At 42.7% G+C, this 15,519-nt stretch overlaps 1 protein-coding gene across 7 annotated transcripts in view; it reads right to left on the minus strand.

The window, feature by feature from the left end:
- Positions 1–31: 31 nt before the first annotated feature.
- Positions 32–15,519, minus strand: part of NRG1 (neuregulin 1) — a 251,358-nt gene continuing 235,870 nt past the window's right edge. For 6 of the 7 annotated variants that reach the window (XM_025202519.1, XM_025202510.1, XM_025202502.1 and 3 more), the window contains 4 exons: positions 14,753–14,879; positions 12,691–12,821; positions 9,345–9,548; positions 32–3,307 (listed from right to left, as the gene is read on the minus strand). In XM_025202519.1, the coding sequence (XP_025058304.1) occupies positions 2,656–3,307; positions 9,345–9,548; positions 12,691–12,821; positions 14,753–14,879 (1,114 nt within the window). In that variant the 3' untranslated portion in view covers positions 32–2,655. The remainder of the gene's footprint in view (positions 3,308–9,344; positions 9,549–12,690; positions 12,822–14,752; positions 14,880–15,519) is intronic. The other variant, XM_025202505.1, reaches the window with a different exon arrangement.

The following is a 15,519-nucleotide window of genomic DNA, read 5'->3' on the forward strand; positions in this document are numbered from 1 at the left end:
TGTGGATAAAATTGGTTCACTGGAAGGGTACTAAAGACGTGATTTTCTTCCAAGCTTTGACAGTGATTTACCTGATTCTACTCCCATCCTTTTATCTCTAACCTAGTCATTAAGCAACAGGTCTTAGGTCCTGATCCAAACCCCACTGAAATCAATGGAAAACTTTCCACTGACCTCAGTGGGTTTTGGAGCAGGCTTTTAATTTAAGAGCCCATGTCCCAGGCACTTTTGAAACCTCCACCCAATAGGCCTTCTTCCATGTGGTTAGCACAATGGGATCTCTGGTGAGGCTACCTGTACTACTGTACTGCAAGCAGTAATAATAAATAGCGTGCAAAATGAGTACTTGGCATCCAGGATTTACACAGGGCCCTGGGTTGTGTACAGAGGGAATAAAAAGACACTGTGAAGCAGGATGAAGATATACTATATGCATGCAAACAAGAGGGAAAACAGAGGGTATCTGCATCGTGGTAATACAGTAATTAAGAACTCTGCAGTCTCTTGCATGTGTTTCAATTACGTGGCTGTACACAAAACACACGCAAGCCCACTGCCCGAGCTGTTTCACTGAAAACACCTGCTCATTCTTGTACACCACCACAAGGATTCCATCTTGCAACCCTATTGCTACTCCCTGACTGCTTTGATTGGATGGTTAACCCTACTCACCTCAAAATAAAATTGTGTTTACACACTCTGTTTTGAACATACAGTGCTATAGCGCAGTGTTTTTATCCAAACTACTAAGCAGCTTTGTTTACTGCAGTAAGTCAAATCCCAATCTTAGGTCCTGAATCGGCAGTTCAGTGCAGCTCCACAAAACATTTAAGCATGTACTTAACTTTTTTTGTGTTCTAGTAACGTCATTGGGACTCAAGCATGGTGCTAAGTGCTTTTCCAATTGGGGATGGGTTTAAGCATGTGCTTAAGTGCTTTGCTGAACTGGGATTTCAGGTCCAACACAATCTTTTTTTTACTTGTTTACCTCAGAGCAATGAGGATCAGAGCATGGCCCAAGGCGTAGATACAGTTTGGCTGATGTTTCTGCTGTACTAAGATGGTTCTTATTTAGAATCAGTACTACTTACAGAACAGATGTGTTCATATCATCCTCTCAGGAGGCCACACAGAACATTTGCTTTTAACATCAGTCCTGAGGCTGCATTGTGCCCCCTGAACTTAAGCAAAATCAAGTAAGAGGCAGTCACCTCACTAAATTGAGCAGAATTCAGTGCAAAAGAGGCCATTTGCTTTTTTTTTTTTTGGTTTGAAAAGGAGCAACAATCCCAGTATTGATACCACATTTGTCTATTTCCCAGTCACAGATTCTAATGCAGTCACTGGTCACATGCACATTCATAACAAGTCCCCATGCACATTATGGGCCTGATCAATGCAGCGTGCTTGTCTACAGAAATAGGCCTTTGATAGAAAATTTAAATAAATATATAAACAAACTGAAACAGGCCACCGGATGCAAAGTCAATAAGTTTTAGGTTATGTCTTTCCCACCATCTATTCTTTTTTAATGATTCAGCTAACTAATTCCACCCTGCCAGTTGCTGCTATGTACAAGGATGAAACTCATTCTAATAGCCACACTACCAAGTTACAAAACATTTATTCCTATAGGTTGGCTTTTTTTCTGATTGCATCCTTTTGCAAACAAAAGAATAAATTGTCTATTAAAAATCAACATTAAAAATACAGGTAAAATATGATTGCACCTTTATTAGTGGCATTTTTTTCCAACTAGTTCCAACTAGTTCTCTTCCTTGGTTGGTTACAGATACCTGCTATAATAGTTTCCCTATTAACTTAAACTAATAGAAATCTTGTTCTTTTGTAAAGTTCTGGGTTTGCAGCCTCAGCTACACTGAACCCGTCTTGTAAGGGATAACTAGAACAATTAATATCTGAAAAAAATGAAATGACAGCTTCTAGTGAGTACAAGCTGACTTCTGCTTAGTAATATATTCAGTTTAAAATCACAGTATTACTTTCCTTCTAATAAGTAACATTATTTAATGCAGTTTTTGTTATCCTGCTGTAACTAATAGTAGCATGCTGTTGGATCTACTATTATTCCAGTGCCCAATGAAGCAAACCTTTTGGCTGGCAGAGAGCAGACAAAACTCATTTCATATATGGAAAGCAAATAAAACCTCATAGAAGAAAATAGTATCTCTTTTTGGGGGAGGTGGATGGGTGAGTATGCCATTCATTACAGGGCTTTTTGACTGGGGACTACTACAAGCAAACAGAGGGACTTTTGCAATTCTTGCAAATCATACATCCAGTTACCATAATGCAATGCACAAAAAAGCCAGGAAAACGGAAGGTTGGAAGGTTAGGCAAAATACTGTGGAACAGCAATCACTGTAACTGTACAAAACTTGCTCTCAACATAACATAACATAAAGGCACCATTGATATCTTTCTCATTTTGAAATACTGTAAAAAATTGCTACATATGGCACATAACACATTTGTACATACATATATTTAATTTATAAAAGTTTTTTTTTTTTTAATTCTCCTGTTTTCTATTAGCGGAATTGCTAAAATAAAATAAATTGTTTAATTTAAAGGTGGAATACTTCATTATATAAAATAAAGTTTTACATGTGAATCTATGTGTGTGTTTATGTTTTATACAGCGATAGGGTCTTGATTAGCTATTACACTGGACAACCTTGCTTGTAATTCTTCCTGTGTAGAGAACCGACTGGTTGGGTTAGTCCTGTTGTCAGCCAGTCGGTAGGCTGCGGCTGACTCGAGGCTGGTTGCCAGGGGGTTCTGTATGCTCAGGAAAGGTGTATCCTCGCCTATTCTTTCATCTTCTGTTTCACTCTCAGAGCTGGTGCTCTCAGAGCTTGTGTCAGTGTCCATTTCCATTCTGTTGGAAATGTGGCCGTTGGGTTTTGTTCTCTTTGTCCTCCGGCTGTTGACTAGTTTCTTTGGAGGCTCCTGTGCTGGCTCATACTCCTGTGTGGTCTCATATTCCTCATCCTCTACTATCCGCAGAGGACTAGGGGGTAGACTGTTGCTCTCATGGGCAGGATTGTGGTGGAAGGAGTTGAACTGCTGAATGTGATGGTCATACTTCTCCCGCAACCGTGGTGGAGTTACCAGCAAGAGAGGCCGCTCCTCTTCCATAAAGGGGCTCACCGCCACAGAAGGGACTGACACAGTTAAGCTGGATACTGGTGGAGACATTTCTGAAGGCGGGGACTTTGGACTGCTCGGAGTGTGGAAATCTACAGGTGACATGCGAGCTGGGGTGGTCATAGCTGATACATACCTGAATAAGGAGACACACAGAAAGGCCCCATCAAGGTGGAGAAGGGATTAAACATAAAAGAAATCATTAAGGAACGCTGACTTCAAGAACAACAAGTCATCTTACCATTACCTATTTCTCACATTTTTGTGATGTCAAATTGGATAGCTCCAGGGACAGAGGAATGCCTTTTCTGAATGATGCATGCAATTGTCTGCAGAAGTTTTGTCACCTTTACTTGGCTTAAGTGGTGTGTTACACAGCAGTTAGTTCCACGGACTGTACAAAACGGAGCCAGAGGGTTTAGTAATACAGGCCAATCCCTCACGTTACAACGTACTCAACCAGAAAGGCTCAGGATACTCCACACTTTTCAATGGAAGCGGCTGGCTACTGAGCTCTTGAGTATCTGGCCCACACTATAATTACCATCTCATAAACACTATGCTTGTCTTTGAATATTGAAAAATCTCTCCCTGTCATGGCAGCTTTACCTTAAGTGGAACATGATCCTTATGGGGTTTCATTCAGACTTTGTAAATTATTATTTTTTGTGTGGGGTTCTCTGCCTGTTTCACAGGGGATGTGGAGCTAAACCCCAGATGTAATGGCTTTGTGACAGCTTCTTAAATCCAAACTTGTGGTACTTCCTATCCTCATGTGGTAACAACAACAGACATAAAAGATGCTTTGGCTCAGTGTTAATGGCCCTGTAGAGAATTTGCTCTGAGTCCCTTGATATCTTTCTGGGGGAAGTTAGCACTTGAAGTGAGTTTTAGAAATAGAACTAAACCATCATCTAGGAGGCATCCCTAGATGACCAGTAACATGCCCCAGGTGGTGATGGCCCATGGTACAGGAGCAGCAGCCAGAAGAGGCTGCTGTAGGGTCGGCAGGAGGGAAATGTCACCTCCTTTATTTTGCCATTGACACGTGCCACATGTTCACTTAAACACTGATTTTTAGCAGCAAAAAAGGAAGTGATGTCTCCTTTCCTTCCAGCAGTGGACCTCTGGCCACTGGTCCTACGTCCTGGTCCTGTATCCTGCACTGCCACTGCTGTCAGAGCCACTGCAGGCAAGGTGCAGAATGTGCATGAGTGGGTGGGCCCTGGGGACAGGAGGATGAGGTACCCCCTTAGCTCCATTTTCCTGTCTCTCCCTTAAGCAGCATCATGGTTTATGCCCCACTCACCTACCTGTTGTTATGCTCAGTAAGAAATCTTGCATCATTTGCCCATTTTTCCTCTAATCTGAGTTTTGCTTTCCTCCATTTCAGTCATATTCAACTGTAACCTCAACCCAAGATGAATGTCTTCCGCAGACCTGCTCATGCAAGTTATACTGCTATAGCTGGTGAGAGCACTTTGCTTTTAATTAGTGGATATTTGGCTGAGTGAAATTAACAGAATCAAAATGAAGTCGAATTTGTTATCTAATCTCTGGCTATCCAACGTTTGCATATTTGCTTTGATTACGCACAGCAAGACAACTGGGAAAAAAAGAAACCGAGCTAGATTCTTGGCAACTGGTCTAGATTTGCTGATTTCAGTAGAGCTACATAGATTTAAAGGACTTAAGGAACTGGCCCATTGCTTCTAGGAAAAAAAGGAAAGCTATAGTCAGTCCTTCCTGTCAAGGAGTCAAGTTGGTTACTTGTGAGCAATTAATAGGCTCATTTTGTCAAATAAATAAAATAAAATCACTCCCACTTTTCAGAAACATTTATCCCACTCAGTGTTAAGATAGCTGGTGTCCAGGGAACTGAAATCTTTTTACCTCCACTAACATGCCTTAGATGGTTTACAGCTGATAACTGTAGGGCTTGTCTACATACAGGAGTTTTAACTAAATCAGTTTTAGACACACCAGTGTGAAGTTGTATGTTGACAGTCTTCTTTTAGCATAAAGCTAGTTATGTAGAGTTAGCTTGTACCTGTAAATTTACTGACACAACTGATATAAGCTAAGTTTAAACTGCATCCACATACAAAGTTGTGTTGGCTGAACTAAATCCATTGGAAGTTATACCTTTAGTTATGTTAGTAGAGCTTCAGATGTCAGGGAAGAGCTAATTTCTGCAAGCTTCTCTATATTGAGAAGCGGCAAGTATTTTCTACAGAATAGTTGACTGAATACCAAGCTAGCAGCAGCTCATGGTTTTTCAGGGACCTCCATGGAACTAGAGCTGTTGTAACAGCAGATGAGGACAAAGTCCCCCAACCTGCATTGCACTCTCAATGCAAAATGTAATTTGAGAGAAGCTGTTGGGTCCAGAATGTGAGGGAAACACATTCTTGATTTCCTAACTCACAGTACAGCCAAGTTTTAGTTGGTATGTAAGGAAGTAATTCTTTCTTTATGGAATGTTTTATATTTTTATATTTCAAACTTAGCATTGGTTTAAAATAACTCTCTTGCTCACTTGCGCGCACACACACACACACACCCACCCACCCCCCTTCAGGTACCAGAAATAATTTGCCATGTATTTTGTGCATGGTGAAGATAGCTGAAGACTAGTCTGCCACTCAGGGAAATGTCTCTCCTCTTCAGAGCTCATAGCCACTTCAGGGAAGAGATCAAGGTCTGGTGATTTATTAGAGAAATGCTGCCTGTATTTTTCCCTGAACATTTTCTTTCAGGAAATGTAATATTTGGAGAGATGTCCTCTTCCTCCCAGCTGGAATGAAAAGACATATACCTGAAAAAACAGTTAATGTGTCAAAATGCTGCTCAGATGACCCTGGATAGTCCAAAAGGGCCAGGCAAACAATCTCTTCTCCTTGCATCCAGAGGATCAAATATGCCGAAGTATGATACACTTCATCTGTGTGAACTTGGCAGTACAATCTATGTGGCTCCCAGATGCTTCAAAATGCTGTATTTACTGCTATAGGGCCCAATCCAGCAAAGCACTTAAGTACATGCTTAACTTTACCTACCTGAGTAATCCACTACACATGTGATTAGAAGTGCAGCATGTGTTTAAGTGCTCTGTTGGTTCAGGGCCATGGCTGTTTATATGATTTGGGTTCTGATAGCTGCTAGACACTTGCATTGTTTGAAAGCTAAATTCCTTGGTAAGTTACAGACAGTTTTCCTTAGCAAACCTGCAGCTACCAATGACCTAGCACTTGCTAAGGGTAGCAGGCCTATGCACTGTGTTCAGACAGCTCACAGCATGTGGTTCAAGCTTCCTTTTCATCACTACATTCTTAACTAGTTCCTCTGTCCTTGTAAGAACTGCTATCAGACAGATGGCTTCTACTCCAGTTGCACATTCTGTGTTTTTGGATAGTAAAATCCAACTGAAGACCCTCTCTGATGATGCTGGTTTGACTGTATTTATGACACCACAGACATCTGGGGCGTTAAAATTTCACTGTGATTTCACACCACTCAGAGTTAGTCCAGAAATATTTTGTTCTCCCTGTCCTCACATCCTGCTGGTCTGTGGTGGATACCCCTTCTCATTTCTTTTATCTCATTCCTTGCATACTAACCCAAAGAATTCTGTAACCACCCGCAGCTTAACTTATAGCCCATCAGTTGGGGCCTCAGAGTCAGACAGGCATAACTGGCATTAACTTCCTGTTTTTAAAAGTTGCAGATGCAAATATGTAGCTAGACAGTGACTGTAGTTCTGCCTCCTGCTCCTTTAGACGTACACAGTAGGGCCCTTATCCAGACTGGCCTTTCCAGGTGCTGCTGTAAATGCAATACAGCAGCAGCAGCTTACAGTCATTGCAAATATCCATTTGCTTCTTCTGTTGTGGCTGCATCTCTGTACTATTTGTACTGACACTCTAATTTGGACAACTGTAGCCACAGGGCTTTAGTTATACTCACCAACTGCAGCGGCTTGGTTCATAAGTAGAGCTGGGCTGCAAGCTGTTTTCCCTTCCTGTGAATGTTTCCAAGAGTTTCAAAAAAGTTCCCGTTTCACACCAGGACAAAATCTATACAGAATCACCCAATTCAGAATGGCCAACCACTTGGTGTTCCAAGCACCGCCTGGGATGTGGGGGGATGTGATTCAGGATTTACAATTCTGGTGTCATAGGGCCAGCAAAGACCTCAAGTCTCAGACCCCGGCACAGCTGCAGGATGCACTGCTCCAAAACCATGCCTGACCGATGCCTGTCTAGCCTTTGCTTGAAAAACTCCAGTGAAGGGGGTTCCACCACTTCCCTGGGCAGCCTGTTCAACTGTCCTACTCTTCTTACCAGAAGGAATTTTTTTCCAGGGATATAACCTAGATTTACTTTGCTGCATTTTAGACACATTGCTTTGTGTCCTGCCCTCCTCCCTCTCTGGCCCACTGAATAATTAGTTATTTATACAAAATACAGCAGCTTCAAAGGATAGATTGACTCAGCCTAGAATAGCTATCTGGGAGACCAGGTTTGAATGATGCAAAGCAGAGACTTGGACCTGAGATTCCTCCATCCTAGGAAAATGTCTGTCCACCTAGTTATTCTGGTATCGTTTTGAACAAGGTCTACTCTGGATCTGGAATACTGCTCCTAATGCCAGTTTTGTTGAAACGTGTGCATTTCAATCAGGAGCTGTGGTCTGGATGAACAAAGTGGAAATTCACTTTGTGGAAAAGTTCTCAATTAGCACTGTTCATAGCAAAAGTAACTTGATCATGCCCCGAGATCTTTTTCCTGCTATCCTTGTGTTACTTTTAAATCATTCAAGTAAGTAATTTTCAAAAGGAATATAAAGAATTTAGGAGCAAAAATCAAACTAACAGTCAATGAGTCTTGAGCTCCTAAATCATTTAGGGCATGTTTACATGCTATTTAGGATCAAACCTGAGAGTTGTTCTTAATTAGCCCAAAAGAGCCACTATTCCCTCTCTATAACACTGCTACAGGTGCACACCATACATAGAAGGAGATGTTAATGGGCAGAAGAATTTCTAGAAGGGTTTCACTAAAATACTTCGAAAAATCTGTCTGTCCACTACTTATCTCTCCATCTATGTTTAATTCTGATTATAACCAAGGGAGACAGGAAGTCAGGTACAGAAGGGCTGGAAGTCAGGTGCTCCAGACTTCCTGTGTTTTCAGCTTTCATCCTGGGTGAATTCTGAGTATATTGCAGGGGGACTGACCTAAAGGGAGGCTTGCATTTAGACCCTGATGACCAGGAGACCTTCTGTGGACAGATTGGACAGACGGCGAGGTGGGTTAGTGAAGGGGTTTTTCACGTAGATTGTTGGTGGGTTTGGCAGTGGGTTGGTGGGTTGCTGGGAGTGGCCCTAGGTAGTAGTGTAGACCAGTGGTGCTCACTCAACCTCTGGCCTACAGAGCTGTGTCATCTGACCTGTGGGGCTCCACAAGTGTCCAGAAATTTGGTGGTGAAGTAGCAGTGACTGTGTTAATTGCTGCTCCCTTGCTGCCCAATTTCTGAATGCACGGAGAGCCCTGAGGCTAGATAATATAGTCCTCAATGACTGATCATATTGACACATGGTCAAGCCATTGTGCAGGACTGCACCCATGGAACAACCCCACGCACCAACCCTGCACGGGATCTGGCCAACAGACTGAACCGCACACCATTCAACCAGGTCATGGGGCCAAAAGTTTGGGCCCCATGGGTGTAGACATACCCTTAGGTGCTTTTGAAATGTTTCCCCTTTTATCTTCACTTCTTGTTTCTGGCAAGTGTATGCTTCCTTACTTGTGTACAGACTAATGGAGCTAGGCAAAAAGTCCGCTTCCACATCACTTATTATCTTTATGTTGCACTGAAAATCCCTGGCAAATTATTTCTGGTGTATCTTCTCCAAGCATGAACTGCTACCCATTAGCAATAAGCTAGGTCCAGAAGAGGAAGGAAAGGAAGACATGTATTTGATAGATTAAAACTACTAGTATATTGCTTCATATATTTATGAATGAGGAGGGGCCTTCCTTAAAGGAGCAAAGGTGCTAAGTTTTCATCTGCAGATCTAAGCTATTAAGGTCTGCTTTGGATCTATTTAGATTTAGAACCACCTTGTTCTGCCAGTTTGAGAGAGGAAAATCGATTCGTGGTAGTACCTTTCACTGTGAGGGGAGTCTCGGTAGGAGTCGGGAGTCTCTCTTGCATGCCTGAGGAAGCTGTTGCAATCTCGTGGACCTCCTATTCCGTTCAAGCGTCCTCTGGGTCCTGCTGGGCTTGTATGCCGACTGTTCTCTACAGATGAGCTCACAAGCACTGAATGGCTTTCAGAGATAATGCTTTCAGTGTGGCCATTACTCCAACTGATGAAGAGATGATGAGGAAGGGAGAGAGGAGAATTTGGTAGGGTGGGAGGGAAAGCAGGGAGAGAGAAGGAAAGAAAACTTTGATTTCGAATTCAGAAGCAGATGCTAAAGTTTAACAATGGGACAGAAAAATCTGTCTACAGCTTGGGATCTGCATCTTAGACTTCATACAGAAGCAGGTTAATAGGAGACCCTGCATTTTATTAATAATGGTGTTCAAAAACATTAAGGTGCCTCTGCTTCTGTGAAGACCATGGAAAGGTGAAGTCTGAGAAGGAAAAAGGATCACCAGTCATGAGGCAGTACCTACTAAGGCAGCTCCCACTAGCTACAGTGGTAAAAAAAAAGACCTTTCACTAATTTAGCAATCAGCATAAATTACAACTCTCAGTATTCGTAATGAAACTGCATGCAATCAATAAAGCTCTTTGTAAATTCTGGTAAAGATAATTAGTTTCAGTGAACTGACGTCAAGTGCCATTCATCTTCAGATTAAAACCCCAAACCCAAGCATTTTTAATACATCTCTTTTTGCAGTGGTACAGGAATTCTTCCTGGCATCCCAGGCCTAGCAATTTTTATTTATTACCCGAGATCTGCAAACCAAGCAACACAGGATGCCTCATTGTCTCAGTACTGGCACCATCACAGAGAGTTTCTGGCTAAATTGACTCCATCCTATTCCCATATGCCACTGGAGCTCTAGCTCTTTCAAACACACTGCACATTTATTAAAGAAACCGGCAAACACCATATTAGCCACCATGGATGTCACGTCTCTATACATCAACATCCCCAATAAGGAAAGGTTGCAAATTATAAAGAAGATTATATCTTATGAGAACGCTGCTTCTGTTTCTGTTACACTATCTTACTTTGTCCTCACACACACCTCTTTCTGATTTTGGAATTGACTATACCTAAAAATAGGGGTGTGCGAAGTAGGCCCTACTCAATTTGTATTCAGCCCAAATCAGGGACAGTGATTTGATTTGTTGATTTGGATCACTGTCCCTGATTTGTTTCGGCCAAATCCGAATCTGAAGATTCGGTGCTGATTTGGAGAATCAGCAATTCAGACATAGACACAGCTTTAAATATTTTTTCTACATACCTCGAGGTACTAGCACGGCTTGTGATTGCCATGATGCTGGGGCAGATGGAGCGTCCCACAGGAGTGGGGGAGGGCCTCCACGTGCTTAGCAGCGAACCCGGAAGTGGTCCACTGAGGAGCATGCTAGGGGGTGCCCCCGTGCCCATCTGGCTTGGTGATCGGCCATGGCGGGACCCCGGGTGCCCCCACCCAACCCAGGAGGCACCAGCTGCTGAGCCGGAGAAGAGGTGCGGGGGCGGGGGGCAGCACACTCCCCAGAGGACCTGGAAGTGGACTGGAAGTGCTTCTGATCCACTTCTGGTCTGCTGCCGAGTGTGCCGGGGAGCCCCCCCGCGCTTTTGTGGGACCCTCCATTTGCCTCAGCTACCTGGAGGTATGTAGAAAAAACATTTAAAACTGTGTCTATGTCCGAATCTCTGAATCTTTCTGAATCTTTCCGAATTGATTCAGAGGGTTCCAATTCAATTCAGAGAAATTAAAGGGTCCTTTGATTCAATTTGGATTCAGTCACCTAATCGGGCCGAATCTCTGCCGAATCAAATCAGGGACCAAAGCTTCACACAGCCCTACCTAAAAACAAATGGCACTGTCATAGGCTCATGGATGGCCCCCCAATAACCTAACATATTCATGACAGGCCTTGAAGTCCATTTCCTCTGCAGCTTCCCTCTCATCCCTGTGATATGCCTAAGGTACATCAATGACATCTTCATTGTCTGGGGATATGGAAAGGAATCTCTAGAGAAACATCAGCCCCTCCATGAAACTCCATGACGCTGGAATACTGCATCCACCAAATTCATTTCCTAGGGACAGCTACTTTCATGCCACCAGGTTTTATTCTAAGCGCACCACTAGATCCACTGTGTACAGTCAACATCTATGTTACAGCTGTATCTGCTCTGATTGTACCAACTGGGATGTACGCTTGAAGGAACTGGAACAGGGAATCTTACAGTTACAACGCAATCCCAAAACTGTAGCCACTCAAATCAACACCGCCAAACTCAGACTTTGCTCTGACCTGCTACAGTATCAACCTCAGGACAACAGAATCCCTCTGGCTGTCATTGACAGCCCCTGGCTAGAATACCTTTGATACATCATTAATGACTTCCAACCTCTCCTGGAAAAAGAGGACCATGCGTGTCAAGGTAGTCCTGGAGGACAAACCTGTCCTGGCTTCCAGACAGCCCCAACAATCTCAAACAGCATCTCTTAAACACAGGCTACCCTAACTCCCATTCTTAGCAAGGCATTAAACCTTGCAATGGACCTAGATGGAAGCTGTGCCGCCTCATTAATTCAGACCACATCATCACTGGATTAGAAAACACAGAATATAACATCCGAGGCACAGTCACTTGCATCTTTACCAACATCATATAAGCCATCACCTACTTATAGTGCACCTTTGCTGTATACACTGAGCAGATGGGGTGATCCCTACGTGCAAGAATGAATGAATACGGATCTGACATCAGCTTTAAAAAGACACAAAGGCCCGTGGCAGAATGCTTCAACCTCCCTAGACACTCCATCGCTGACCTCAGGGTAGGTGTTCTTAGGCAGAACTTCAAAACTTCAAAAAAAACCCTCAAATTGGAAATTGCAGAACAAGAAACCATCCACAGCTTGGACTGTGTTAAGTATGGTCTAAACATGGATTATTTTATCCCATGACCTGGATTAGCTTTTGTGACCCCTCTACTTTTATGGGTTTATGCCTTGCTTGTTTGCCTCTCTCAGCATTACCCTCCCACCCTCCTTTTACCTCCCCCATCCCTCCCTCCCTCCCTCCCTTTCTTCCTCCCATCCTCCCTCCCTCCCTTTTATATTAAAACAATTCTCTACATTTTATGCACTGTGCTATGTATATCCTTTAACAGCATCTTATGAAGTAAGCTAGAGCTCATAAAAACTTCTGTTATAAGGGTATATTCCATTAGATTACAAAGTGCAAATCTACCCTGCATTCTTCTAGAACTGACATCCAAGAACCGCCTGTCTTTTTCACTGTCGTACCTGTGGCTGGGTGTCTGGGTGACTGTTGTAGAGTGATGCGTTGTTGAGGTATAGTGACTCGTGGAGAATGATGTCTCTGTTTCTCTCTCAATTACATGTTCACTGGATATTACATTTTTCGATACATACTGCTGAAAAAATAGAAAACCCCCATCTTTATATACTGGAGCATACAACTCACTCGCTCATGCACACATATTTACATGTGTACACACACACTTTAAATCCAAAACAGGAGAGAGTCAGCTAATGTGAGAGCTGCCTGCAGTTTAGGATTTATAAAATAGATATGCTTTATAGGCAAATTCAAATACTTCATGGATGGGGACTTTGAATGTAACACTTTCTATAGCTGGTGTTGTTGGTTGTAGCCATGTTGGTCTAAGGACACAGGCAGGCAAGGTTCTTTGGGGGTAGATGTAATATCTTTTATTAGACCAACTAAATAGTTGGAAAAAAGTTCTTTGCAATCTTTTGGGCACAAACACCCTTATTCAGGCACTGGGAGACACTTTCTTTAGCAGCACCATCTTACTTGCTGCCTTTCTTGATGAAGAACATACTGTGAATATTGTCAAGTTCCTGGTCTGCAAATAACTGTTTTCAGTGGAGGTTATACTATGGCTCATATATTGTCAGTAACACCAGTCTGAGTCTGTTGCATAATTCTCAATGAAAACATAAGGAACAATTTGAAATACCTGCACAGGTACAGCCAAATTAAAAAAAAAGGTACAGGTCATATGGATCATGGGTCATATTTGGGGATCTCCAAATATCCTCAATAGGGCATTGCTGAGGCTGCTTGCTGGAATTCTCAATTGCTATTAATACAAACCGTTGGTTTCTCAGCTCTTAAGAATCTGGCTGCTTAGTTAGGTCTCTGAAGGGGAAATACTGGATACTGAGCTCAGCAGAAGACAGGAGTTGAAATCCTGTTTCTTCTGAAGCTTTGCCACTACCTTCAGTTGGTCAAGGATCTCACCCCTGTCCTGTCCTGACACACAGATTTACAATGATGTTGAAATACTGAGAAAGGATGGCTGGAATGACTGGAGGCTGCACGAAGCCCACTTTATTTCTGGACAAACCAGACTCCCAGGGAGAAAGGCAGGAAGGAAGAAACTCTTGTAGACACTGGAATCTTACACAGAACCTAAGCCAAGGTCAGAATTGGTTTCTGATCACTTATACCGGTTTATGTGCAAGTTCTGTCCCTAGCTACAGAGTTTGTGCATCGCTGATAAAAAGTTTATCCTTAGCTGTTCAGCTGACCAAGGTGCTATGGCATTATCCCAAACTGCTACGTAGCTATCTGAGGTGGGAATTTAATCCAGCTCTTTTTTCTAAGGCAACCTTTTCTTCTTCATTATTCTCCTTCTTGTAAGTCTTATAAGTCAGCAGTGACAGTTCCTTTTTTTCATGGAGTCAAGCAACCCACTTTTTCACAGAGACTTCCATGTTATCCTGTATTGTGTCACTACAATTTGGAAGACTCTGGGAGAAATCCTGCTTTGTGGAAGTCAATGAAAATCTTGCAATTGACAAAGTGGGACACCGATTTTCTCCCTAAAGCTTGGCATGGCCTTCACCTCCCCTACATAAAAAGCCTAGTACTGCTGTTCTTGCTTAGACAAATATCCATCGGCATTAAGGACTGCTGAGCCATGTTAAGTAGAACCCCTTCAGCATTTACCAGGCCAGTGAACTGGGGGAAACAGTGGGAAGGGCATGACATTAAATACCCACTTGATACATTGTAGAGAAGCATCTCTGCACATAGTCTGCTATTGCTGGTATCTTAACTTCTCTGTCTGCTACAGAGATCCGGTGGCTCATGTCTAATGCGGTGTGGAAATGATCATATATAAAAATGTTCTGAATTCATCCTAAATCAGATTTTTTTTCAGAGGTAGTTCTAATCATTTCCAGGTGGACAAATCCCTGATTACTGGAAAATCCTGCCATTCAATTTTAGCAGCTAATAAGATTTTAAAGGTGGTGAGGTGAACGCTGCTCGTACACTGACAGGTGAGAGCTAGTACTAGACAGTAAAACCTACATTCACCAGCTGGACATTTTCCGGTGGTGGGTTGGGATGGTGGGGTCCATTTGCCATGTTCACCATGTTATTCCGTTCTGAGCGCAGGCTTTGCCGAAGACGGTCGTGCAACTTTTTCCGCTGCTTTCTGCATGTAAGAGGGAAATAGTTTTAATAGAAGTGGCTGCACCTGTCAGCACAGTCATGTCACTGTAGGGTCAACACACTGCCGTTGCTAAGAGCTGGGAAGAGAGGTAAAGGTTATTTTAAAATGTACTCTATTTTAAAAGCAGTTCCACTCTGAAACTCAAAAGGAAAATGGCTAGAGATGTTAGCCCTACAATTAAAATCTCAACAAGGTTACATCCAGCTTTTTACAGTGCTCTGGATTATACATATCTCTGGGTTCCCCTTGCTTTGCTGAGCTGCCATTCCTAATTGCTAAGCAATCAAATGCAAAACATGGTGGGATTGCTTTGCCTGTGAATGCAAAATGGCTGCGTGCAGCCACAGCTCTTTGCAGTGTGAACTGTCTCATGTTAACAGCCTGTTGACTCTGAAGCCCAATGTTTGTCCATGTTGTTGTCAATGCAGGTAACATGTTCATGGCCTATCACTGCAACAGAAACAGTCAACTTCTATACTTAAAGCACAGCCTCAAAGTGTCTCTCTTGTGCCCAAACTTAAATTATTCCCTATCTAGTTGCTAACCCTTCTAGCTTCCTCCTATGAAAACTTCTATGAGACAGTTACAAGTGGTTGGTAACACAATCCACAGAACACTAACA

Source organism: Alligator sinensis, unplaced genomic scaffold (assembly GCF_000455745.1).
Source record: "Alligator sinensis unplaced genomic scaffold, ASM45574v1 scaffold560_1, whole genome shotgun sequence".
Taxonomy (NCBI): domain Eukaryota; kingdom Metazoa; phylum Chordata; order Crocodylia; family Alligatoridae; genus Alligator; species Alligator sinensis.